The 27,575-nt window shown below is 38.3% G+C and overlaps 1 protein-coding gene across 1 annotated transcript in view; it reads right to left on the reverse strand.

The window, feature by feature from the left end:
• Window positions 1–4,106: 4,106 nt before the first annotated feature.
• The window catches only part of QRFPR (pyroglutamylated RFamide peptide receptor), a 51,415-nt gene continuing 27,946 nt past the window's right edge, over window positions 4,107–27,575 (reverse strand). Inside the window, 5 exon segments of the mRNA XM_049630049.1 lie at window positions 4,107–4,507; window positions 5,293–5,390; window positions 6,585–6,820; window positions 10,497–10,558; window positions 13,241–13,399. Of these exon segments, the coding sequence (XP_049486006.1) occupies window positions 4,107–4,507; window positions 5,293–5,390; window positions 6,585–6,820; window positions 10,497–10,558; window positions 13,241–13,399 (956 nt within the window).

Below are 27,575 nucleotides of genomic sequence, written 5' to 3' on the forward strand. Positions count from 1 at the left end.
GATTTTCACATTTTATTACCATAACTTCACCTGACACACATGGCAATAAACATGGCAATAAATAAAATATACGTATGTAGAAAGTCACGTAACCACGACCAGAATCAAGATATAGAACATTTCTATCATCCAAAGATGTCTCTCATGCCCTCTACATTCAGTTGCCTAAATTTAGCTAGCCTCTAGTACCACTTGCCTGTTTGCTATTCCTAGAGTTTTGTCTTTTCTACAATTCAGGTAAATTAAGTCATAGAGTATATAGTCTTTTCTGTTTTGCTTCTCTTACTTAGCATAATACTTTTGAAATGGATCCTTGTTGCATGTATCAGTAGTTGATTCCTTTTATTGCAGAGTCATATTCAATTAGATAGCCTCAACACAATTTGCTTATTTATTCATTGCTAAATGAATAGGTTGCTAAATGTTTGGGTTATTTGCAATTTTTGGTTATTTTGAATTAAGCTGCTATGAACATTCATGTATAGGTCTTTTCTTTTTTCTTTTCTTTTCTTTTCTTTTCTTTCTTTCTTCTTCTTTTTTTTTTTTTTGGTTGAAGTTTATTTTATCAATTCTTTCTTTTAGGCTTCCTGCTTTGCTTTCAGTGCCCTGTCCACAAAATCTTTGCCTTGCCTAATCCAGGCTACAAAGATTTTATTCTGAGTTTTATTCTAGAAGTTTTATAGAATATTCTTATTCTTATTCTTATTCTTATATTTAAGAATATGATGCATTTTAAGTTAATTTTTGTATGTAGTATAAGGCCTAAGTTCCCATTTTCGGTATATGGGCATCCAATTGTTTCAGAACCATTTGTTTGAAAGATTTTCCTGTACCCATTGAATTATGTTACCACTTTTGTCAAAATAAGTTGACCATATACTTGTGCATCTACTTCGGGTAACTATTCTTTTGCAGTGCCAGTGCCACACTCTTTTGATTATTATAATTTTGATTTTTGTAATTTTTGATTATTGCAATTTATAATAGGTCTGCAGATAAGGTAGTATAAGCCCTGCAACTTGGTTCTTCTTTTTGAAACGTTTTTGGACTTGGGGCATGTGGGTGGCTCAGTCAGTTGAGCTCCTGACTTTGGCTCAGGTCATGACCTTACAGTCTGTGAGTTCGAGCCCTGCATTGGGCTCTGTGCTGACAGCTCAGAGCCTGGAGCCTGCTTCAGATTCTGTGTCTCCCCCCCCCACTCTCTGCCCCTCTCCCACTAGCTCTGTCTCTCTCTCAAAAATAAATAAAAACATTAAATTTTTTTAAAACATTTTCAGGCTTAGAAATTAGTCAAACGAGTATGCAAAATGCTGATGTCCTGATCCATAAGAAACTAAGAAAAGAGAGATATGTATTTTTTGTTCTGTTTTGGTTTTAGTTTTTCTTGTTGTGTTTTGTTTGTAGAGTAGAAGAAAAGACACAGCTCTTTTTGGCATAATGATCCATAATGAAATAAAAGGCTTAGAGGTCTAAGCAGTGATGCATATCTTTTCACTGATTTCATAGACATTTTACCCAAATGCTAATGAATGGTTTTAATGACTAGCCTTCTGTACCCCTCCACAACCCTCCCTTCTGGATCCAAAGAGACTTTTTCAATTCTCACTGTAAGCACAAATTCAGGGGAAATCAGATGGAATAAAATGAATGACAGCCTAGGGCAAAGAAAAAAAAAGGGGAGAAAGCAGATGCCTGGGTGGAGGACAAAAGGCCTAAGAGACTCAGGGGGCAGGGAAGTCAGAGGAAACCAGAAGAAAGCTCAGAACCAGGGCTCCTTTTGCAAATCCAAGGTGAACTCTGTATGGGCTCATAAGCTGTGTTACACTATCATCAGTGCTCAGTGTCCAGACTGGAGCTTCTTTGACTAATTATAATAGTTTCCCAATAATGGATTGAACCAGTTTTCTCTTCCAAACTCTTATAACAGAATAAAAAGATTACATGTTTAAAGGACCAAAAACAAAACTGCTCTATTTTTATTTCTGAAATGGCATGAATGCAATGTGAGGGGTAAAAAATCTTTCACAGGTGTCTGGACATTTTACAGTAATTATTTAAATTGTTTAATATCTATATGTTTTTATTTTTTATTTTTTTAAGGTTTACTTATTTATTTGGAGAGACAGAGAGAGCAGTGGAGGGGCAGAGAGAGAGAGAGGGAGAGAGAGAATCCTAAGCAGTCTCCAGGGCAAAGCCCGACCCAGAGCTAGAACTCACAAACTGCGATATCATGACCTGAGCCGAAACCAGGAGTTGGATGCTTAACAGATTGAGCCACCCAGGTGCAGCCAGATGTTTTTTGATCAATCTCTGCAATGTTTAGGAATTTTAAAAATCTCCAAACTTAATAATTAAATGGTCAGTAATAGTGTTGATTGATCCCATCTTCAGTAAGTTATATTTGGAACATATGTACATCAAATTTAGGAGAGTTATATGGATATCTGCTGATTAAATAAAGATAACCAAAATCAGTGAATATGATTCATTTTTAATGGTTTAATGATTTAATGATAATTACTGTTTTGCTACAAGATAGCTAGTCATAACAGGAGAATGGCACACACACATAATCCATAGTAAGTCCATTTCAACACAAACCAAATCATCAGTTGTCTTCTCTTGACTTTGTTAATTTTCTGTGTCATATTGCCATTTTTTCTTAATACCACACACTGTTTCATTTGTGTTGCTGTATCCATTTTATCCTGACACACCTAAAAAGTCAAATGTCTACGTTTTGAAAGATCCGAATAGCCTGAGTTCTCTGGTTCCCAAACCTTAAAGCTTTACAAGTGAAATAATACTCTGATAATTCTTGAGCTTCTCTTCCTTTCTCTATTTCCTGGTAGAAATAATAAGTGCTGCAAAACTGGAGGCAAAAGAAACACTTTAGTCAAGAGGCTGTGAATGGACTTTGGGAATCACAGTTGTTAAAGGGGAAGTGACAGGGCACTGGGATGTGGTCACTGGTTCCATGATATTTGAGGGTAAGAGGAGAAGACTGGAAAGAAGGGAGGTTATGATTAAGGGAGATTGAAGTAAGGTAAGGAATATGAGTGGGGAACTCCATTCTTCCTAGCCTTGCTCTCTCGGGGGTCAGTCTTGGGCACAGTAAAATCATGGGCTTGGAGTTAATGCTCTCATCTGCTAACTACATCTAAAAGTCCTTTTATATAAGAACCAGTCATTCATCCCACTACTAAAGTAAGGGATTTAAAAATATAAATATTTGAGATAGTTAGACTGGCTTACATATATTACAGCCAGCCTATAAATGAGGATCCCAGAAACATCCTTCTTTTGATTAGAGAAACCAGCTACAAAACAGGCATGGGTGGAAAGCTGGCAGGGTTGAGGGCAACTCTCAGGAAGCAAAAGGGAGCAGAAAGGGGAGGCCTGGAACATGGGGGCTGCGATGATGCTTCAGAACCTGAGGGTGCTGTACAGTACAAAGGGCTTTCCTGCTCACATCTCGTTTTCTTCTGGCAGTGACCCTGTGAAGCAGAAGAGGTACCTCACCAGTATACACAGGAAGAAACAGAGGCTTAAAGAGGTTCAGTGGCTTGCCAGTCATCACAGCAGTGGTAGCTGGTAGGGCTAGAAGAAGCTCACACCCGAGCATCTGCCTCTGAATCACATTCATTGGTCATTTTGCGGCTTCGCCATCTTCTTTGACTTGATGATTATTGGACAGACCTCATTTGTAAGAGACTGTATTACCAAGCTTCAACAGCACTGAAAATTACATTACTGTGTTCAACCATTAACTTACTCAAAAAAGAAGGCATAATTTTTAAGTTATTTCCTCAGCTCATTTAGCAATACATAGAAAGTCACATTACATTGACTGCATTAGGGGAGAAATTACCAGGCAAAAACATTTATTTCTATACAAGTTTTTTTTTTTTAATAATCTACAAGGATAGTTTACTAATTTTTCAAAATTGTCTTTTCATGTATAATGTTATATTTTTATGAAGAAAATGGTTTCCTTCTTTTCCTCATTCTGAGAATAAAAAAAAAATGTCTTCCACCTTTGCTCAAAATAATTTTCTCTTCCAATTAAGCTACAAACAGTCCTAATTATGCAGACATTGTTATAATTAGCGGCCACCACCTAAAGCAGAATTTTCAGAAAGTTCAGAATTGAACAGGGCAAGATGTCATTTGATGTATTTTTTCTCCTCTGATTGTTCACACAATTTGACTTCAATGTTGCCATCACTGAATGCTTCTCCTTTTGTCTCCTCCACTGGGTTCTCTCTCTGGGAAAACACTGCTTTCTTCTGCATCATTGTAATTCCTGAATTTCCATGCCTTCGTGCTGGAGATAAGGTTTCTTTTACTATGCAATAACAAACTGCAGACAAAAAATTTTTTTTGAAGTTTTCGTTCATAAATGCATAAACAATGGGATTACAGATGGAATTGGAAAATCCAATTATTTGCACGATAGCAAAAATCATCTTGATTGTGACATCATCATATTCCTTTTCAAAATTGCCTGAAATAAAAAGTAATAGTCTACAATGTATTATGTTTTCACGAGCATAAAATAAAATTTCTGTTTATCATATATCTTTACCAAACACTTACACTTGTACAAGTGGTTAAAGGTGTGAAAAATACTCAAGGCAATTTTGGGAAGAGCCAAATTTGTCTGAAGAAAATGTCTTCAGATGTCTGAAGAAAAATGAGCTCTGTGATGAGTTCCCATTCTTAGAGAATCTTGGCTTACAAGCTTAGCCTGGTGCCCAGCTCATATTAAGGAACTTACCGCATTTCGACTTGATTCCAAATGTCATGTAAACTGGGAAGCAGCAGTTACCATTCAAACGTTCACTTGTGTTATAAAAATACAATCTGTATCTGAGAATCATGTTAAGTCTCAGATTATCACAGGTAATACACCGGGGGTCTGGCTGAAATCCTAGGTGTTATCAAATTCATGTGGTTCAAGTCAGGATTCTAGATCTAAACAGAGAATGCTCATAGACCGTCACACCTCCTCCATGTTTGAATGGTTTAGGGAGAACAGGGGACAGAGCATGAAAAAAGACTCTCAAAAATGTTTCTGTCCCTTCTGCGATTATTAAAGTTTTGTTCAAAATTGTATATAATTAACCTACCATGTAATGATCTGGTAATCTTGAAAATACGAGAGAAATCCATTAAATGTTTGATATTTGATTACCCAAGGGAATAGCAACAAATTTTTCAACGATTCATGGTCTAGTCTAGCAAGATATGAACTAGAACTTCTAACAAATGAGAATGAAAAAGACTCACTGTATTCAGTCATCATGTGCACGATGTGGAAAGGTGCCCAGCATAGAGCAAAGAGAGCCACCACTGTCACCATCATAATGACAGCTCGCTTCTTCTTCCTGGACCCAGAAGGACACATCGCATTAGTTAACTTCTCCTTGGCAAATTTGTCAAATTGATATCAAAGCTATTAAATAAAGTTTGAGCCTAAATCTCTCAACCATAACTTTTCAAATATTAATAAAGTTCATGATAGGTTAATTGTGGGCTGTTTATCATCTCTTCCCATTGCTATTGCCCTCATTCCCAAATCTCTCATCTTATAAACATCATTATGAAGGATGCTCATTATAGATCTAACACTCTGCTAGATGCTTGGCATGGGTTATGTCATGAACCTTCTCAGTAAGCCATTTGACAGATGCAGAAACTGAGGCACGGAGAAGGTTGAGTAACTTGCAAAGTCAGATGACTAATAAGGGATTTAAACTGTAAGGGCTAGTTTGGACTTAAAGTTAGGCAGCTAAAGTCAAGTGTTTAAGCTCTTATTCATTTTTATGTTGAAGAACACTCTTCTGAGGAAGTGAAGTGGAGAGTGAAATCAGCAATAAGTCCCAAAGAGCTGAAGATCCAGCCCTGGACACTGACAGGGAGGATTTCTTCATACAAACTGGACGCTAGAGGTCGCTGCACACTTGAAGAAATGATAGAATTTCATCTAACCATTAAACTTCTAAGATTTTTGTTTTTGTTTTTAATAGCTGTTCCATGTAGATTATAAAATAAATGATATGGAATACAAGTACTATATCAGTAAATTGTGCTTTAAAATTTTTATTAATGAATATAATCAGAAAAGAAAGCCCTTATTATGATAGTATAGATAATAATAATAAGGTAAATAGCATACTCTGGTCACCAAAGAATTTTCATACAGATTTCATGTATTTCAGCATCATCTGAGGATGGATATTTATTATTCTCCCTGTCACACGTGAGGAAAGCGGAAGCCTTAGGTGTAAGGATACTTATCTGCACCACGTAACTGCCGTGTGGTAGAGAGGAGAACACCACAGCTCTTCCTAGCACGTCATCTTGACATATAGATGAAAATTCAACAGTTTTCCAAATTGTCTAAATACCTGCTATTCCTAAAATCTCCAAAGTTGAACGTCAGCCCATTCTCTGAACATGAATTACAAATGGCACTTGGGCTAAAGTTCCCAAGAATTGGGAGAGCTCTAGCAACTTCCCCCTCAAGCACAACTAATTAAAAGTATTTTAAACGGAGGCGACTGCTTCATTAAACAGACCTGGCTATTTTTGACATTTCTTTTCCGTGAATAGTTCGAAACACTGAGCAGTCCCCCACTCTTTTCTTTATCCAAAGTTCATAACCAATTTTAGTGTACAGGATAAGCATCAGCATAAGAGGCAGGAGGAACAGGATGACAAGGATGAACGTCGTATAGATTTTCTGGTGCGCAGGGCTGGCCCACTCTTCCAGACAGCAGACATGCTCCTTTTCATACAAGAAGTCATACTTAATCTTTAACATAAAAGCAAATCAGTTAGAGGAGGCAGAGTCAGCATCAACAGAACAGAAAACAGCCACGTACCGCTATAATGCTGCAGTTTTCAAACCCTCCTGTATTTACTGTGGATCCATATTGCAAATTAGATACGATTTTGATTGTTCGTTTGTTGTAAGGTGTCATTTTCTCCACATCATTTCTTACATTCTTAACAGTTCTATACTTCCTTTCTATTTTAAATGGAATTGAGGTCAATAGGCTATTTTTTTAATGTTTCTCAACTTTTTTTTACACTCTAGTAAGAATTTTTTCAATTCGATGAAAGAGCTATACTCTTTGACCAAAGTATGTATGCATACTGTCCAGATGAGGATTATTACTTTTCAGAGGAAGAATACACTACATCAATCAAGGTACATATGAAAAAAAGAAAACATCTTGTAATTGCACGCCAGCTAGTTTAATGTTCCATTATTTTGCTTCCTCAATTGTTGAAGAGACAGATTTTGGCAAAGTATCAGCTATCTTTCAGTTCACAGTACTGAAAGATTGCATTTTGTTACTGCTATTTCAGATTGCAATGATCAGGTTGCTTGCAAAGATTTTAGAAAGACAGCTGATAGCTTTAAGATTTGAGATGAATAAGAAATTGGGATTCAAACTATTGTCTATCTACAAATATTCAGACTCAGCTATCAGCCTTTGAGGTAGATATTTTACAGAAATGCAATGTCTCTTTGTTAATACTATTTCTGACAGATGGTTGGGTTCAGAATATTATTAAAAACAATATTAATAACAGTAGCAAATGCTAAGAAGGGACAAACTAAGCAAAGTCATTTATCTGGATAATAAGAATAAAAGTTAGAAAATTTATCAAAACTATTGCCATTTTAGTCACTTCAGAGATTTCCAGATGAAGAATCCCTAGGTCCTAGACATATTTCTGCCTCCATTCCTGCAAATTTTATTGCCAATCTTTAGTCAATTGAATGGGGGAAAAAGCTTTCTGGTATACTTATCAAAGGCAAGAAAATTCAAGTTCTGATCTAGGTGTTATTTACAAATGCAACAAGGGATGAAAACACTTACTGAATAATAATTTCAAGATCCAAACTCCCTGGGAAAGGGATATTAAGGTGAAATTCATGCTGACCCCATGTAGGCAGAGCCCACAAATGCCGACGACCATGGGGGCAACATATTGGCACATCTTAAAACACAAAGCTAGACTGATAGTCTCCAAGGGGGTGCATGTTGCCTTGGGAACAAGCAAAGACTTTCTGAGTGCACAGGCACATGGTTTTATGGGAATCAATTTCCGATTGTCTCTTTGCAACCACACAGTTCTCTAAAATTCCACTGCCTAGGGGAAGCCTGAGATTGAGTGTTGTGCTGGCCCTGCACTCCCAGCTCGCTTCTATCTCTCTTCTCCCCATCTACATAAGTCAGATGTCTCACTCAGTCCTACTCTTACTATGAGGCACTAAAAAAGGAGGTGGTTTGAACTACTGATGTCAGTGAAGCCACCGTAATCAAGACACCATAAATCCATGATAGGGTTTTGTGTTTTCCCTATATCAAACATATTTCTATTCTGGCATTAGAAGAAAGGTATTTTGACAGGTGTTGGGATGTTGTGAATTTACATTTTTCATACAGTGAAGAGGCAGAAGTGATGATGACAATTTTAATTTAGGCACCTCTTTGCTTCCATCCCATGAAAATTGTCAAATACATCACTCCTGAGAGAGAGCCCATTGACAGCAAAGCAAAGAGAACCTCAGTGGGTCGAAATGGTAAAGTTGGTGGTGTTTTATTTCATCCAGGTGAGAAATTCAGGCTTTATGCATGCTCACACACACTCTCTCTAATAGAATTTAGAAGTGAGGTGGCCATGGGATGCATATTAATATATTTATTTGATAGGAAAAATGAAATCACACTTTTTCCTGACAGAAAGCAAATCTGATTTAGCTGATTTGTCTGATAGTGAGGACCGACTCTGCCAATTACATATGCATTTCCTAAAAACTAAATGAGTTACATATTCAAAACATATTTAGAGCATATGATAAAATAATTTTATTTTAAAAAATAGACAAAACTCTTTGTGTTCTGTGGGCCAGAAATGGGCCCCACAAATGACTACTGGGTTGGGTCACTTGTGAAGCCTCCATCAGTATGGGATACCTGCCGGAATAAGGACAGCCTTAGAGAAAAGACCCAGCCACTTACAGTTGTGTGTGGAAGATACATGAGCAGCCTGCTGGAGCAGCAGTCAGAAGCCTCAGTGGTGTTATCTTTGAAAAACCCATGAATAAGGAATCAATCATGGGCAGCAAAGTCACACACATGTGGGCGATGATACCAGTACACCTGTCCCTTCCTCTCCCCATCCTTAACACCAGCTCCCAAGTTGCCAAGGGCAGCCATTTTCTTGGATGGGAAGAGAGAAAGAGAAACACCCAGTAAGGAAGCAGAGAAGAAGGGAATCACCTCCCCTTTGCATATTGTAGGATTCTAGACCTAAAAACAGTTCAAGCTGAGCTGGGAGACATTTTGTGTTGATTGAGAATATGGATTTATGTGATTGTGACACCGGGCTGGAATTTTAATGACAGAATTAACAAGTTGCTGTGAGTGAAAGTGACCATAGGAATGTTGCTATCTGAATGGCTGAAAGAATTACAGGGCCTGCTCAGAGCTTCATCCACAACATTTTGTCAAAGTATTGGAAAGTTCTCAGGTCACGTTTTTATAGGTAGCAAGGGATAGAATAAAATTACTTCCAGCTCTCACCTGTGGAGTCCAGCTTATTCAATATACCAATTACATTAAAAAAAAAAGAAGAAGAAGAAAGAAAGAAAGAAAGAAAGAAAGAAAGAAAGAAAGAAAAAAATCAAGTCATGTTTTAAATGTACCCTTTACTGAGGGCTCATTTGCTATCCTTGCCAATCGACATTTACCATCTAGTAAAGTTTCACTTTTGTCTATATCAATTTAAAAAGGTATAAAAGGATACAGTTAAAAAAAATTATCTAGTGATCAACCCACTACTGCCTTTGAAGACTACTGTCTGGGCTAGATCACCGATGCAGGACGTGTATGTATGCCCAATGGGATAGGCTGGGTCATCAAAAACAGCACAGTGTCCCCTTGCTGTGAATAGCCAGACAATGCTAGACCATCAGTTTAAGGTGTGGGGGAAGGGGAGAGATCAGATAAGATGATCCTGTCACACATTCCAATTCAAATTTCAATTTGTCAATGTATGGGAGGCAGAGAAGAAAGGACTTATGAGGGAGAATCAACAAATAAGCAGATGATTGATTACAATTTTTCGATGTGTTTTAAAAATAAAATAAAAATCTAAAGCAACCGTTGAACTCTTAAAATGTAATGAGACACGGGAGGCCACTAGGAAAATATGTTCGGCTGACAGGAAAATGTAGAAAATGACTCTGATAAGTTTTCTTTTAAGCATTAAAGTCTTAACCAAGGAAGAACTAGATAAAACAGAGGGAAAAATCTTAAAACAAATTATTTTATGTCATTTGGAAATTTTTCAGTGAAATAATTGGGGTCACCAGAATTTGCTATAAAGCTCTTGCAGGAAGAAAAATGATTGTAATTGAGAAGGCTGGGGAACATTCAATAATATGATGATCAAGCCAGCCCCGAACCTACCTCAAGGCGTTGTACATGCCACATGGGTGATCCTACGATGACTGCCAGCAGCCAGACCACACCTGCTAAGACATTAAAATCATCAGAATCTGATTCAGTGAGTGAAGCAGAACACATGCATACTTAAGCATAAAGCATATGCTGTAAGCATGAAGACTCCTTATGTGCAATCATCTCTGCCCTAGAGCAGTGCAGTGGGCTACATGTTCCCACTGCTGCTATTTCTCTGTCCTCAAAACTGTTGCTGGAATAGTCTTCCTGAAACATTTTTAAGTGTTTAATCAAAATCTGTAATAGTGTTGTACTACCTAAAAGATAAAACTTAAACCCTTAACATGATCACTGAGGTTCTCTCACTTGCCTCTCTCCCCTGTTATATTTCTGTCCATGTTCTTCATTTCCCAGGACTTAACTCAAAAGTCACTGTCTCTAGGAAATCTTTGAAGGCCACCATCATTTCCTGATAGAACTAATTCCCTGTTGGTTCCATTTGCCCTCTAGAGTGGCACCTTTGTTGCCCTTAGTTGTTTCTTTTCAACTTCTTCTAAGCTCATTAAGGGCAAACACAATGCAATTTATTTTTGTACTTGTTTGTTTCCCTAAACAAGGGAAGTTTTCCCAAAAGAAAATTCCTGGCCCTCAGAAGCACCTGCTGTTTGGTTGTCAAAAGGATGAATAACTTAAACATGATATTGATCACCCTCTACAATTTCTTCTTAAAATTGAGTACATTTATCTTATGCATCATAATATGAGTATTATTTTCTTATTTGTAAAGCAAACATTTGATAAGAAACCAGAATGCTTTTTCCAAATTTCCTGCATTCATGATTTTGTTGACAGAATTGCTTTAATGATGTGTCTTTAGCAAGGAACAAAAGAGAATCAGAACAGACTAGGATGAGGCCATAACCAAGAGACCCACCATCAATTCCTAGAGAAATATCCCAGCTCAAATTCTTCTTATTCTATCTGTATTAGGTACTATTAAGAAAACAGTATATTGCCTTGGATTTCAAGGAACTGGGACTCACTTAAGCCATAACTGGGGTTTATTATAAAGAAATACATGAACTGGCACTGCCTATAGATAGTCATTATTATTCGATGATTCAAGACAGTTCTCAGACTCACAAATCAATCTCTCTCTATCCATATACCATAAACATCTGCTCTAATCTAGTCCAATCATTATCTCACTATGTAATCTTATGTCCAATCACTTTTCCAATTTTAGTAGAAATTCTGGATTCTAACTGAGTCTAATTGACTTAGCTCCTTGCCAATCCTTCTGGGTCTACTGCCTGTTCAGGGATAGAAAGGCTGGGATTAGATGAATATTACTGGTGTAAATGAACATTTGTGGGCAAATAAGTCTAGCAGATCTCTGATAGTGGGGGCCTGGAGGCAAAGCAGTCTCAGCTAAGAGGTACTTGACCAGAGAGAGACATCAGGCAACACTGTGAAAGCCCCATGGGATTCTGAGCCTTCTTGATTTAAAATCCTTTCTGTCTCCCATGAATTTTTTGAGTAGAAACTGCCTTGACTGCCTGTTACCGACTTTGCCCTCAGATGCTGAGACTCTCTACTTCTCTTTCCTTTTTTAATGACTTCCCTCCTCCATGTATTCCTTTCCTCATCCTCTTTCTACACCCACACAGGCTTTTCAGATGTTTTGAAGGTGGGAAGATGTCAATTATTAAAAGCCAAGAGGTCTTTGAATTCTTTGTAGGGAGGATGTGACATAAATTTGAAAATAACTAACTAAAACTAACGAATATTTTCCCCGTTGGTTTATCTATTTATTTCATACTATGTAAAATGAGTTTGGCATGGCAAAGCCCTTAGGAGTTCTTTCTGTAATTCTATTCTCCCATGCTGGCTAAACTCCTAAAGCAGAAATAAATGTTTACCTATTCCTCTCAAGTGAGATACTAGTAAAAATTGCTCTTTTTGGTTATTGCATTAGTTTTTTCCTCAAGCTTTCATTATTTAGCTGTAATACATATGCTACGGCTCTACTTTAAATGGCTCGATTGTAATTATCGAATAGAGAAATGCTTCCATCTTACTGTGCTAGGCTTTAGGACACCACTTACAGTTTGCCACTTATCAAGAGGTACATGCTCCTCATGTCTTGCTGACTCAGAAATGGTTACATCAAGCTGAGGATGCAGGAATGTCTGAAGCAAAATTATGAAGTGGATGGAATCTGTCTTCATCAGGCGCCTCCAGCACTCAGCAAGCACCTAGCGTCCCCATGAGCCTCGCGGCTATTGTGTCCTCAGCACTGGGGCCTCCTCTGAGCAGCACCCTCTTCTCTACCCATCTAAAAACACCTTTCCTTCCTCCTGTCAAAATCTACTGGCCCTAAGAAGGGCATTTTAGGTTACACGCCTCTTACCTCAGGATGACAGTTTACTAATCTAATAAATGTTAATGTGGTAATGCCATTGAAGGTTATCTTAAATCAACTAAAAGTAGTGCTTAAAAGTTTAAGACTTAAACTGAAGAAGTAAATCTGAGATAAGGAGATTTGAAGTGTGAAGTTAGGACTGAAAGGAGAAAAGGAGTGGAGGTCAAGGTAAAATGGGGAGAGGACTAAAACCCCAAAATTACACCTTGATGCCTACAAGGCTAGACAAGAAGCTACTCGTCCGCTTCATCAATATAGTTCACATTGAAGAAATTATTTTGTTCTGTACTGAAGAAGAGCATGAGTACTGCCACTGGCACACTCTCACCTAGCATGGTGAAAGCCCTTCTGTTGGTGTATTGCCACTTCATTTTAAAAGGATGCACAAGTCCCTGGTGCCTTTCCACAGCAATGCAGGTCATAGTAAGAATTTCTGTCACAATAGCAGTTGACTGGACAAATGGCAGCATCTTGCAAATGAAGGCACCTGCAGCAAGGAAACAGGACCAGTTAAACATCAAGATAAAAGTTTTATCTGTGTTTTTGTAATTGTTACAGTTGATTAATTCTGAGCCTCTGTTCAAAAGTTTTATGATTATAGTGACATTATAGACTCGAAATAATTGAAAAAGATTGAACTGGCTGATATTATCTTTAGGTTCCTTAATTATAGGTAATTATATATAAGAGGACAATGAGAGGACCAGTTAGTATCTGGTTATTGATAACAGGCAGAAAAAAAAATCAATGTGAGCTTTGCTTGAGAAACAACAAAGTCAGTGTGAAGTGGTCTCCTGGTGTCTCAACTACAGGTAGTCATCTTTATGTCTTTCTTTTTGGTTCTTTGTCAAATCACGGAAAGGGAAGAATTCTCACCAAAGACTCAGATTTCTTCTTTTATTTTTTATTCTCCTTTGCCTTTCTGTCCAAGACCTTATGTGTGGATTACATCATTACACTCATAACTGATTTCACTTTCTCTAGTGCAAAGATCTCAAATTGGTGGCCCCTGGGCAAGATTTGGTGTGCAAATAGACTTTGCATGATTTACATAATATTTTTTACAATACTTGAATGCATTGCCAGTATTTTGAAATGTTTACACTATCTGCCTTGCCCCTTCACCATTCATTTGTAACCCTGGTCTAACATTTCTGCTCTTGACTCCATCTTGTTCATTGCTACCAAATTAGTTACTCTGAATTATCAGAGAATCAGAAACTCAGGGAATATGAAGAGTTGGAAGAGACCTCAGAAGTCATGGAGTCCAAGCTCTCACCAAAAACAAAAATCATCTTTTCAGCTTCTCTCATAGATTCTCTGCCAAGCTCTGCTTAAATATCTGCAGAAGAGTCTTCCTTTCTGGCATACTCCCATCTCAGGCTGATGTGTGGCTTTCCTTTTCTGCTTGGAATGCTTTTCCCCCCGGAGAACTCCTCCTCTCTCTTACTCTACCTTTTTCACCTTCCTAAAGACTACATAATTTACTGATTGGTTTCATTTTCATTAAAAGTTTCCCTATGTCTACCAGAATGTAAACAATCCAAGAGCAAGAATTATCTGTTTTCTTCCCTGATATATTTCAAGCATTTAGAATGGCACAAGGAGGCTCTCAACCAGAATTCACTGAATTGAAGATAATGAGTAACCAGAGGGCTTTTAACCTCTCAAAATGCCTCCATTCAGCTTGGGAGAAAGGCTCTCACTGGAGAAAGTGCTTTTCAGTAGTTCCACCCACTTCTTCCAGTTTCACTTTCTGCTTTCTGAGAGTTTCAGAACTAACCAACTATCTTTTCCAAACATCAGCTCTTCGTATCTTTGAAAGAGCCATGCCACTCCTAAGTCTTTTCTTTTATAGTTTCTCCAGTTGTTCTTCATTTGACATGTTTTCAAACCTTTGAATTCCTTGGATGCCTTCCATGGACTTTCTTTGGTTTAGTAACTACATGGTCCTGAAGGAAACCCACCATCCCAAGATATGGTCTAGCTAAAGCAGAAACTGAAGGATTATATTGCTTCCTTTCCAATACCCCTCACATTGTTCTGTGACTGTGACTAGAATTTACAACAACTTTCAGTGCTAGGATTTTCAAATGGTTGGCTTCTGTTGCACTTGAAATCAACTTGAAACCAACTGGGTCCATTTAACAGAAAATTATTTTTAATAGGATATTTTTGTCCATCCAATATTGCTGTAACTAAGGGAAAAGACGTATTTAGATATCACTCTAGATACTTCCTTTCTAATCCTTTTTGGAAGCTCCAAATTTCAATTCAAGAGCCAATCACACTCATTTATCCTCTGTTCTAGTTTCCCAAATCCAAACCCTGTTCAAGTTAAGGTCTTTCCTTGTCTATTAGAGTTGTTTAAATGCTAAGTGCAGAGGTATAGGAAGATGGCGGCGGCGTAGGAGGACGCTGGGCTCACCGCACGTCCTGCTGATCACTTAGATTCCACCTACACCTGCCTAAATAACCCAGAAAACCGCCAGAGGATTAGCAGAACGGAGTCTGCGGAGCCAAGCGCAGACAAGAGGCCCACGGAAGAGGGTAGGAAGGGCGGTGAGGCGGTGCGCGCTCCACGGACTAGCGGGAGGGAGCCGGGGCGGAGGGGCGGCTCGCCGGCCAAGCAGAGCCCCCGAGTCTGGCTGGCAAAAGCGGAGGGGCCGGACAGACTGTGTTCCGACAGCAAGCGCGACTTAGCGTCTGGGAGGTCATAAGTTAACAGCTCTGCTCGGAAAGCGGGAAGGCTGGAGGACAAAGGGAGGGAGAGCTGCTGAGCCCCCGGACGGCAGAGCTCAGCTTGGCGGGGAACAAAGGCGCCAGCGCCATCTCCCCCGCCCATCCCCCAGTCAAAATCCCAAAGGGAACCAGTTCCTGCCAGGGAACTTGCTCGCTCGGAGCAAACACCCAACTCTGTGCTTCTGCGGAGCCAAACCTCCGGCAGTGGATCTGACTCCCTCCCGCTGCCACAGGGCCCCTCCTGAAGAGGATCACCTAAGGAGAAGCGAGCTAAGCCTGCCCCTCCTGCCCCCGTGCACCTTGCCTACCCACCCCAGCTAATACGCCAGATCCCCAGCACCACAAGCCTGGCAGTGTGCAAGTAGCCCAGATGGGCCACGCCACCCCACAGTGAATCCCACCCCTAGGAGAGGGGAAGAGAAGGCACACACCAGTGTGACTGTGGCCCCAGCGGTGGGCTGGGGGCAGACATCAGGTCGGACTGCGGCCCCGCCCACCAACTCCAGTTATACACCACAGCACAGGGGAAGTGCCCTGCAGGTCCTCACCACTCCAGGGACTATCCAAAATGACCAAACGGAAGAATTCCCCTCAGAAGAATCTCCAGGAAATAACAACAGCTAATGAACTGATCAAAAAGGATTTAAATAATATAACAGAAAGTGAATTTAGAATAATAGTCATAAAATTAATCACTGGGCTTGAAAACAGTATAGAGGACAGCAGAGAATCTCTTGCTACAGAGATCAAGGGACTAAGGAACAGTCATGAGGAGCTGAAAAACGCTTTAAACGAAATGCAAAACAAAATGGAAACCATGACAGCTCGGCTTGAAGAGGCAGAGGAGAGAATAGGTGAACTAGAAGATAAAGTTATGGAAAAAGAGGAAGCTGAGAAAAAGAGAGATAAATAAATCCAGGAGTACGAGGGGAAAATTAGAGAACTAAGTGATACACTAAAAAGAAATAATATACGCATAATTGGTATCCCAGAGGAGGAAGAGAGAGGGAAAGGTGCTGAAGGGGTACTTGAAGAAATCATAGCTGAGAACTTCCCTGAACTGGGGAAGGAAAAAGGCATTGAAATCCAAGAGGCACAGAGAACTCCCTTCAGACGTAACTTGAATCGATCTTCTGCACGACATATCATAGTGAAACTGGCAAAATACAAGGATAAAGAGAAAATTCTGAAAGCAGCAAGGGATAAACGTGCCCTCACATATAAAGGGAGACCTATAAGACTCGTGACTGATCTCTCCTTTGAAACTAGGCAGGCCAGAAAGGACTGGCACGATATCCTCAATGTGCTAAACAGAAAAAATATGCAGCCGAGAATCCTTTATCCAGCAAGTCTGTCATTTAGAATAGAAGGAGAGATAAAGGTCTTCCCAAACAAACAAAAACTGAAGGAATTTGTCACCACTAAACCAGCCCTACAAAAGATCCTAAGGGGGATCCTGTGAGACAAAGTACCAGAGACATCACTACAAGCATAAAACATACAGACATCACAATGACTCTAAACCCGTATCTTTCTATAATAACAGTGAATGTAAATGGATTAAATGCGCCAACCAAAAGACATAGGGTATCAGAATGGATAAAAAAACAAGACCCATCTATTTGCTGTCTACAAGAGACTCATTTTAGACCTGAGGACACCTTTAGATTGAGAGTGAGGGGATGGAGAACTATTTATCATGCTACTGGAAGCCAAAAGAAAGCTGGAGTAGCCATACTTATATCAGACAAACGACTTTAAATTAAAGGCTGTAACAAGAGATGAACAAGGGCATTATATAATAATTACAGGGTCTATCCATCACGAAGAGCTAACAATTATAAATGTCTATGTGCCGAATACCAGAGCCCCAAAATATATAAAACAATTATTCACAAACATACGCAACCTTATTGATAAGAATGTGGTAATTGCAGGGGACTTTAACACCCCACTTACAGAAATGGATAGATCATCTAGACACACAGTCAATAAAGAAACAAGGGCCCTGAATGATACATTGGATCAGATGGACTTGACAGATATATTTAGAACTCTGCATCCCAAAGCAACAGAATATACTTTCTTCTCGAGTGCACATGGAACCTTCTCCAAGATAGATCATATACTGGGTCACAAAACAGCCCTTCATAAGTTTACAAGAATTGAAATTATACCATGCATACTTTCAGACCATAATGCTATGAAGCTTGAAATCAACCACAGGAAAAAGTCTGGAAAACCTCCAAAAGCATGGAGGTTAAAGAACACCCTACTAAAGAATGAGTGGGTCAACCAGTCAATTAGAGAAGAAATTAAAAAATATATGGAAACAAACGAAAATGAAAATACAACAATCCAAACGCTTTGGGACGCAGCAAAGGCAGTCCTGAAAGGAAAATACATTGCAATCCAGGCCTATCTCAAGAAACAAGAAAAATCCCAAATACAAAATCTAACAGCACACCTAAAGGAAATAGAAGCAGAACAGCAAAGGCAGCCTAAACCCAGCAGAAGAAGAGAAATAATAAAGATCAGAGCAGAAATAAACAATAGAGAATCTAAAAAAACTGTAGAGCAGATCAACGAAACCAAGAGTTGGTTTTTTGAAAAAATAAACAAAATTGACAAACCTCTAGCCAGGCTTCTCAAAAAGAAAAGGGAGATGACCCAAATAGATAAAATCATGAATGAAAATGGAATTATTACAACCAACCCCTCAGAAATACAAGCAATTATCAGGGAATACTATGAAAAATTATATGCCAACAAATTGGACAACCTGGAAGAAATGGACAAATTCCTAAACACCCACACTCTTCCAAAACTCAATCAGGAGGAAATAGAAAGCTTGAACAGACCCATAACCAGCGAAGGAATTGAATTGGTTATCAAAAATCTCCCAACAAATAAGAGTCCAGGACCAGATGGCTTCCCAGGGGAGTTCTACCAGACGTTTAAAACAGAGATAATACCTATCCTTTCAAGCTATTCCAAAAAATAGAAAGGGAAGGAAAACTTCCAGACTCATTCTATGAAGCCAGTATTCCTTTGATTCCTAAACCAGAGACCCAGTAAAAAAAGAGAACTACAGGCCAATATCCCTGATGAATATGGATGCAAAAATTCTCAATAAGATCCTAGCAAATCGAATTCAACAGCATATAAAAAGAATTATTCACCATGATCAAGTGGGATTCATTCCTGGGATGCAGGGCTGGTTCAACATTCGCAAATCAATCAACGTGATACATCACATTAATAAAAGAAAAGAGAAGAACCATATGATCCTGTCAATCGATGCAGAAAAGGCCTTTGACAAAATCCAGCACCCTTTCTTAATAAAAACCCTTGAGAAAGTCGGGATAGAAGGAACATACTTAAAGATCATAAAAGCCATTTATGAAAAGCCCACAGCTAACATCATCCTCAATGGGGAAAAACTGAGAGCTTTTTCCCTGAGATCAGGAACACCACAGGGATGTCCACCCTCACTGCTGTTGTTTAATATAGTGTTGGAAGTTCTAGCATCAGCAATCAGACAACAAAAGGAAATCAAAGGCATCAAAATTGGCAAAGATGAAGTCAAGCTTTCGCTTTTTGCAGATGACATGATATTATACATGGAAAATCCGATAGACTCCACCAAAAGTCTGCTCGAACTGATACATGAATTCAGCAAAGTTGCAGGATACAAAATCAATGTACAGAAATCAGTTGCATTCTTATACACTAACAATGAAGCAACAGAAAGACAAATCAAGAAACTGATCCCATTCACAATTGCACCAAGAAGCGTAAAATACCTAGGAATAAATCTAACCAAAGATGTAAAAGATCTGTATGCTGAAAACTATAGAAAGCTTATGAAGGTAATTGAAGAAGATATAAAGAAATGGAAAGACATTCCCTGCTCATGGATTGGAAGAATAAATATTGTCAAAATGTCACTACTACCCAAAGCTATCTACACATTCAATGCAATCCCAATCAAAATTGCACCAGCATTCTTCTCGAAACTAGAACAAGCCATCCTAAAATTCATATGGAACCACAAAAGGCCCCGAATAGCCAAAGTAATTTTGAAGAAGAAGACCAAAGCAGGAGGCATCACAATCCTAGACTTTAGCCTCTACTACAAAGCTGTAATCATCAAGACAGCATGGTATTGGCACAAAAACAGACACATAGACCAATGGAATAGAATAGAAACCCCAGAACTAGACCCACAAACGTATGGCCAACTCATCTTTGACAAAGCAGGAAAGAACATCCAATGGAAAAAAGACAGTCTCTTTAACAAATGGTGCTGGGAGAACTGGACAGCAACATGCAGAAGGTTGAAACTAGACCACTTTCTCACACCATTCACAAAAATAAACTCAAAATGGATAAAGGACCTGAATGTGAGACAGGAAACCACCAAAAGCCTAGAGGAGAAAGCAGGAAAAGACCTCTCTGACCTCAGCCGTAGCAATCTCTTACTCGACACATCCCCAAAGGCAAGGGAATTAAAAGCAAAAATGAATTACTGGGACCTTATGAAGATAAAAAGCTTCTGCACAGCAAAGGAAACAACCAACAAAACTAAAAGGCAACCAACGGAATGGGAAAAGATATTTGCAAATGACATCTCGGACAAAGGGCTAGTATCCAAAATCTATAAAGAGCTCACCAAACTCCACACCCAAAAAACAAATAACCCAGTGAAGAAATGGGCAGAAAACATCAATAGACACTTCTCTAAAGAAGACATCCGGATGGCCAACAGGCACATGAAAAGATGTTCAACGTCGCTCCTCATCAGGGAAATACAAATCAAAACCATACTCAGATATCACCTCACGCCAGTCAGAGTGGCCAAAATGAACAAATCAGGAGACTATAGATGCTGGCGAGGATGTGGAGAAACGGGAACCCTCTTGCACTGTTGGTGGGACTGCAAATTGGTGCAGCCGCTCTGGAAAGCAGTGTGGAGGTTCCTCAGAAAATTAAAAATAGACCTACCCTATGACCCAGCAATAGCACTGCTAGGAATTTACCCAAGGGATACAGGAGTACTGATGCATAGGGGCACTTGTACCTCAATGTTTATAGCAGCACTCTCAACAATAGCCAAATGATGGAAAGAGCCTAAATGTCCATCAACTGATGAATGGATAAAGAAATTGTGGTTTATATACACAATGGAATACTACGTGGCAATGAGACAAAATGAAATATGGCCTTTTGTAGCAACGTGGATGGAACTGGAGAGTGTGATGCTAAGTGAAATAAGCCATACAGAGAAAGACAGATACCATATGGTTTCACTCTTATGTGGATCCTGAGAAACTTAACAGAAACCCATGGGGGAGGGGAGGGAAAAAAAAAAAAAAAGAGGTTAGAGTGGGAGAGAGCCAAAGCATAAGAGACCCTTCAAAACTAAGAACAAACTGAGGGTTGATGGGGGGTGGGAGGGAGGGGAGGTGGGTGATGGGTATTGAGGAGGGCACCTTTTGGGATGAGCACTGGGTGTTATATGGAAACCAATTTGACAATAAATTTCATATATTGGAAAAAAAATTAAAAATTAAAAAAAAATGCTAAGTGCAGAAATTTCCTTTCCATACTAATATATTTCACTGTTTGAATACTGATCATACTATGAATGAATTAAATTACCTTTAATCCTATCTTGGATGTGATACTTGAATAAAGGTAAATGTGAATAAATTATTCCTCTGAATATGTCTCCTTTTTTGTTTTTTAAAAAATCTGATAAGAATTTCTTCTACTCTTTCAACCAAGTTGTTTATTAAAAAATAGTTGGATAGGCTGAGGTTAAGAAACACCAGAAGAAACTTTCCATGAGATAAACATGGATTCATTATCAACACAGTTTATGTGTAACTATCCAAAAGTAAGAATTATTATGGTAATGTTTACTGTAGTCTTATCTCATGGTAGTATTATCCATCCTAAATATATTCCTTGTGTCTATAATAATAGCATGGGATATTGGTCAACTGATTCCCTGTTTTTAGGATATGCTCTGATCCTGATTCTTCTGATCTTTTACTTAGCCACTCTGAGTCTCAATTTCATCATTTGTAAAAAGGGATTAATAACACCCATCTGTCACAGGACTTGTGGGTGTACTGATGTGATTATAAAATCATATAAATGCCCATCACAGGATGTATTCTTTAATAAATGGAAGCTGTTTTATCATCAAAAAGAATTGAGGTAATTTGGTACATTTAGAGCTAACAGATTCTTTGTGGATACATTCTAAACTACCATCAAAGGGCATCTAGTTTTATAACATTTCCCAAATCAAGATATGCAGCTCAAAACACTCAAATGATTTGCTCATGTCTAAACAGCTGTCTATTGACAGATGAGGGCCTGTGCTCAGGTCGTCTGACTCCAATTCTTTCTACTATGTCATCCTCACTTAACACATCCATGTTATGTGGCAGTTTTCTTGTCTCATAAATCATCTGTTTAATAATCCACTTGAGAATCTCGCACCGGGTTGTCGTAGTTCTATAATCTGTCATCTTACCCTTTTAATGCATCCAGACAGCATTTGCCCAACTCATTGCTTCTGACATTTCTTCAAACAATGTTTTAAGAAATTACTGGCTGTGTGTTCTTGATCACATTGCCAAGTTTCTTCAGTGTTATGGTATGGTATTTATCCAGGCTGAAGATTTGAGTTCTTTTAAAAATAGGTAGATGTTCAGGTCTCCTGTGTGGCTCAGTCAGTTGAGCATCTCACTTGGGCACAGGTCATGATCTCACGGTCTGTGAATTCGAGCCCCGCGTCAGGCTGTGTGCTGACAGCTCAGAGTCTGGAGCCTGCTTAAGATTCTGTGTCTCTCTCTCTCTGCCCCTCTCCCACTCATGCTCTGTCTCTGTCTCTTTCAAAACTAAACATTAAAAATTTTTTTTAAAAATAGATAGATGCTCTTTTGCTATCTATTCACTTATCTTGGACCTTTATTTTTCATTCTAAACACTGTTGGTATGCTCTTTTTAAATTTGGAGATCATTTTTCAAGGTCTAGAAGACTAAAGCAAAAAAGGCACTGAAGATTTTTTTTTTTCTGTCGTCCATTAAATTTCCTACCCTCGTTCTGGTACTCTCTCTGATGACTCTTCAGTCAGCTTGTTCTACACTTTAGATTTCCTAGTGTACACATTTGGAAGAATGTGTCCTTTGCAACATGTCTTCCTAACAGTGGCAATTTGAAACTGAAATAATCCTAGAATTCCCTATATAGGGCACTGCTTTCTTGGAATGTCCTTCCTTTTTTCTTTATGGGATTACCTGATTTTAATATCAGATTGTGTTTCTTTAAGCCTGCCTGGAATTCCTATTTCTCATATTTTTATTATCCACCATCCACCTGCATTTCCTAACAGCAACACAATATCCTCTAGTGTATAAACTCTACCGTATGTGGGCAGGTTAGGTAAGAAGTCCTGCTATAGAAGACAAAGAATTCTCACAATCTATCAGCTTCCAGTGTTCCAAATTTACTTCAATTCTTTTAATATGTTGAAAGAACACATTGAAGGTGGAAGGGGGGTCGAGGTGGTGCAATCCTGTGCTCACCAGATCTTGAGTGTTAACAGACCACAGCTTAGTTACTGCTTTTGACCTCTGAGTACACTCAGTTCCTCTGTTACAGACCCATTCCTCAAGCTTCACACTGATCCTTGAGCCTCCCACATCCTTCCAGTACCTTCCCTTCTCTTAAGCCACTTAGCTATCAACAGTTGCTTGTAACTGAGTAAACTTATTTGATATACTCCATTTTTATTATCATTTCTTTAGAAGATGGATTTCCCAAAATGTAGACTACTCTGATCAATGTTCTTTCTGTGTGTATTGCTAACTCTAAAATAAGACAGTCGGATCCTACTATTACGGTTTTTCCATTGCTGCTTCTATTTCTACTATGTGTGACTCCTGCACAAGAAACTACAAGTCTCCTTTGACTACTAGATTAAGAAGAAATGTTTTTGTTTACTATTTATTGCCTTCTATTTCCAACCTTGACTTATTTATACAACTTTATTTTCCAGAACAAGAACTCTTGTGTTCTGACAGAATGGTGCCCACTCTATCTATTCAATCCTGCCCTCACTTCCCACTATGCATAATATTGGTCTTAGTGGTTCAAATAGAAACAAGACCTCATTATTTCTAAAACTGGTGCTTGGAAATTGAAAACATTTGGCCAGTATTTATTTTCATCCTAGTGTAATGGTGAGTTTAACAATGACCAAAGTGGAAAGGCAGAGTAAAAAGAACAGGGTATTTATATGTAGAAAAGATTAAAACATTCTTTTATTAGTTTAGAAACTGGTACAATGAAGTATAATTGCATGAAAGTATCTAATGATAGCCATTCTCTGAAGAATCTGTTCCAAGGTTAGTAAAACAAAAGCAAAACAAAACAAATAAAAAACGTGAATAGACATATACAGTTTATATTACAAAAAAAAAGGCTACTGTATATAACCACTCTTTGAAACAATAGTTTAATAAGCATTATAAAACAATCTGGAAAAATCTGGCATTATAATTACCTTAATTTTCTGTACCAAAACAAGCCATATTGAAACAATTGATACATTCTGTCCCAATATAGCTTGTGAGTTTCTGGCTTTGTCCAATATGTTTCTTAAGCAACTGTTAATGAGCAAATTTACCAAATCCTGAAACATATCAGATAGTAGGAAAGTGAGGAACAAATGAAATAGTCAAAATCAGAATTGTTATGCAAGCTGTGGCTGAAAACCACAAAAGACTAGAACCCTGGAAGGCCCTCCCAGAGATGAGCCAGGTTCATTCAGTATCCCACAGAGCTCTGTATTTCTGCAGGGGTTCTCAAGCAGCTGCCAATAAGGAAGAGAGGCAGGTCCAAAGCAGGAAGGGAGAAGAGGTTCTAAGCTCTGACCCTACCTTATCTGGAGCAGCTCCAACTGCATCTAGTTTAATTTGATGAGGTTCCAGCACACAAGTCATCTGCAATTTTAAAGAAGTTATAAAACCCTTAAGTGGTCTTATACAGTACCCTAGAATATTCTGCCTACTTAAAGCATACAAACTGAAGAGGAGAATAGTTGCTAAATATCTGAAAAGAGATGTGTTGCCTATCCCTCCTAGGATCTTGGCCCTTCTGATATTTATTCCTATTTAGCATGAGACTATGACAAAGCACTCTAGTTATTATTTTAAGACCTATGAAGTGTCCACTAACACTGCATTTGTGTAGCAGGATAGAACTTAGCCCAAGGGAAAGAAAGCTTGGTTTGGGACAAAGGAGAAACCTAGGAGGAAGCAGAAGGAGCCTTAGCTCTTGCAGAGTGGAGGGAAAGAGAGAAGAGCCCTACAGCTACCGGGTGCCAAGAGAAAAATTGGTAGAGAGGTTGCCATAGGAAACAGATAGAAGTTGAGCCATTTTTCTCCAGAATTGTTGCTCGACTTAGGGAAGGAGACAGAAACTGCCCAGCTGGCTCTGAGAGGAGGCACGTTTCAGTCCACTTGAGCTGCTATGACAACATACCACAGACTAGGCTTATAAACAAGAGAAATTTATTTCTCACAGTCTGGAGGCTGGAGATATGAGATTAGAGTGCCAGTATGGGGGGGTGAGGACCTCTTCCAGGTCATAGACTTCTTGTATCCTTACTTGGTGAAATGGGTTAGGGAGCTCTGTGGGAGCTCTTTCATAAGAACACCAATTCCATTCATGAGGGCTCTACCCTCTCCACCTAAGCACCTCTCAAAGGCTCCACATTTTAAAACCATCACATTGGGCAACAGGATTTCAACATATAAACTTGGGGTGGGCACAAACACACAGACCATAGCAAGGCACTTCCCCTAAGTGGAACTGAAGAGAAACCAGATGAAATGAAACACTGCTGGACCCTGTCTAGATTACAAGAGAGTGAGAGTTGTATCCAGCAAGGAGACGTGTTGTGATGATTACATTTATGTCAACTTATATATACTGATTCATAAGTTTTGGCCAATTGTTCCAACTGTTGGAATTCATCAATAGTTTATTCCTTTGTATTGCTTAGCAATATTCCCCAGTTTGTTTCATCATTCATCCATTGAAAAATATCTGGGTTATTTCAGTTTTTTACTACTACAAATACAGCAGTTATGAATATTTGTGTACAGGCTTTGATGTGAATGTAAGTCTTCATTTTTCTGGGATAAATGCCCAAGAATGTCATTACCTGGTTGTGTGGTAATTGCATGTTTACATTTATAAGAAACTGTCAAACTATTTTCCAGAGTGGCTGTATAATTTTACATTTCTGTTGGCAATGTATGAATGACTCAGTTTCTTCATATTCTTGTTAATATTTAGTGTCATTTCTCTAAATTTTAATCATTCTGATAGCTGTAGAGTGATATCTTGTGGGGTTTTTTTTTATTTCTCCAATTTCTAATAATGCCGCACATCTTCTCATATGTTTCTTTGCCATCTGTATATTCCCTGAGATAAAATGTCTCCTCATATCTTTTACTATCCATTTTCTATTAGAATTATCTTTTTATTGCTGAGTTTTAAGAGTGTTTATATGATCTAGATGCTAGTCCTTTGTCAGACGTATGATACATGCTTTATAAGAATTTTCTCCCAGTCTGTAACTTATCTCCTCATCTCTTCACATAGGCTTTCACAGAGTAAGCGTTTAATTTTGATGAGGCGAGTTTCCCAAATTTTCCTATTATGCATTGTGCTTTTGGTGTCTGTTAAGAAGTCCTGGAGATTTTCTCATGAGTTTTTTTCTATAAGTTTTAATGGTTTGCATTTACCTTTAAGTCTGTGATCCATTTTGAGTACATTTTTGTATAAAGTGGGGTTTTTAAGCTAAGGAGTTTTTGTTTGCTTTATTTCTTTTGGACTATGAAAATCAATTGCCCCAGCAATAATCGTTGAACAGGCAGTTCTTCCTCCTTTGAAATGTACCTTTGTCAAAAACACTTGAGATATTTGTGTACATATATTTTTGAATTCTCTGTTCTATTCTATTCATCTAGATCTATCTCTCTGCCAATACTGTGTCTTGATTACTTCACCTACATAGGAAGCTTTAATATTCTGTAAAGGGAATCCTCCCACTGCATTCTTTTTTTTTTTTTTTTTTTTTTTTTTTTTTTTTTTTTTTTTTTTTTTGTCAAGATTACCTTAGCTCTTCTAGGTCCTGTGTCTATTGATACATATTTTAGAATAAGTTTTCCAAAGCATATTGTTTTCAAAACTCCTTGAAGGGATTTTGGTAGAAATTACATTAGACCTATTGATCAATTTGGGGAGAATTGGCATCTTTGATATGTTAAAGTTTTCCAATCCATGAACACAGTATATCTCTCCATATACTTATGTATTCTCTGACTTCATCAGCATTTTGTAATTTTCAGCACATAGGACCTGTATGTTTTTGGCTCACAGCATATCTAAGTACGTATTTCATTTTCTTTAGAGTAATTATAAAGAGCATGATATTTTTCATTTCAGCTTCTGAATGTTACTTGTTAATATGTAGAAATACTGTTGTATTTTGTGCAGTGATCTGGTATACTGTGACCTTGCTGAACTCAATTATAGGAGATTTTTGTAGATTCCTAGAGATTTTCTATGTAGAAAATAATGTCATTTGCAGATAAAGGTAGTATTATTTCTTCCTTTCCAAACGGCATGTCTTTTATTTTCTTTCTTTGTCTCCCTGCAGTGGCTGGAATTTTGAGTGCTATGTTACATAAGAATGATGAGAGCAAACATCCTTGCCCTGTTCCTGATTTTAGAACAAAAGTATTCAGTCTTTTACCATTAAGTATGTTATTAGCTGTAGGCTTTTTACATTGTCTTTATTAAGTTGAGGAAGTTTATTACTAACTTG

Source organism: Panthera uncia, chromosome B1, assembly GCF_023721935.1.
Source record: "Panthera uncia isolate 11264 chromosome B1, Puncia_PCG_1.0, whole genome shotgun sequence".
Classification (NCBI taxonomy): domain Eukaryota; kingdom Metazoa; phylum Chordata; class Mammalia; order Carnivora; family Felidae; genus Panthera; species Panthera uncia.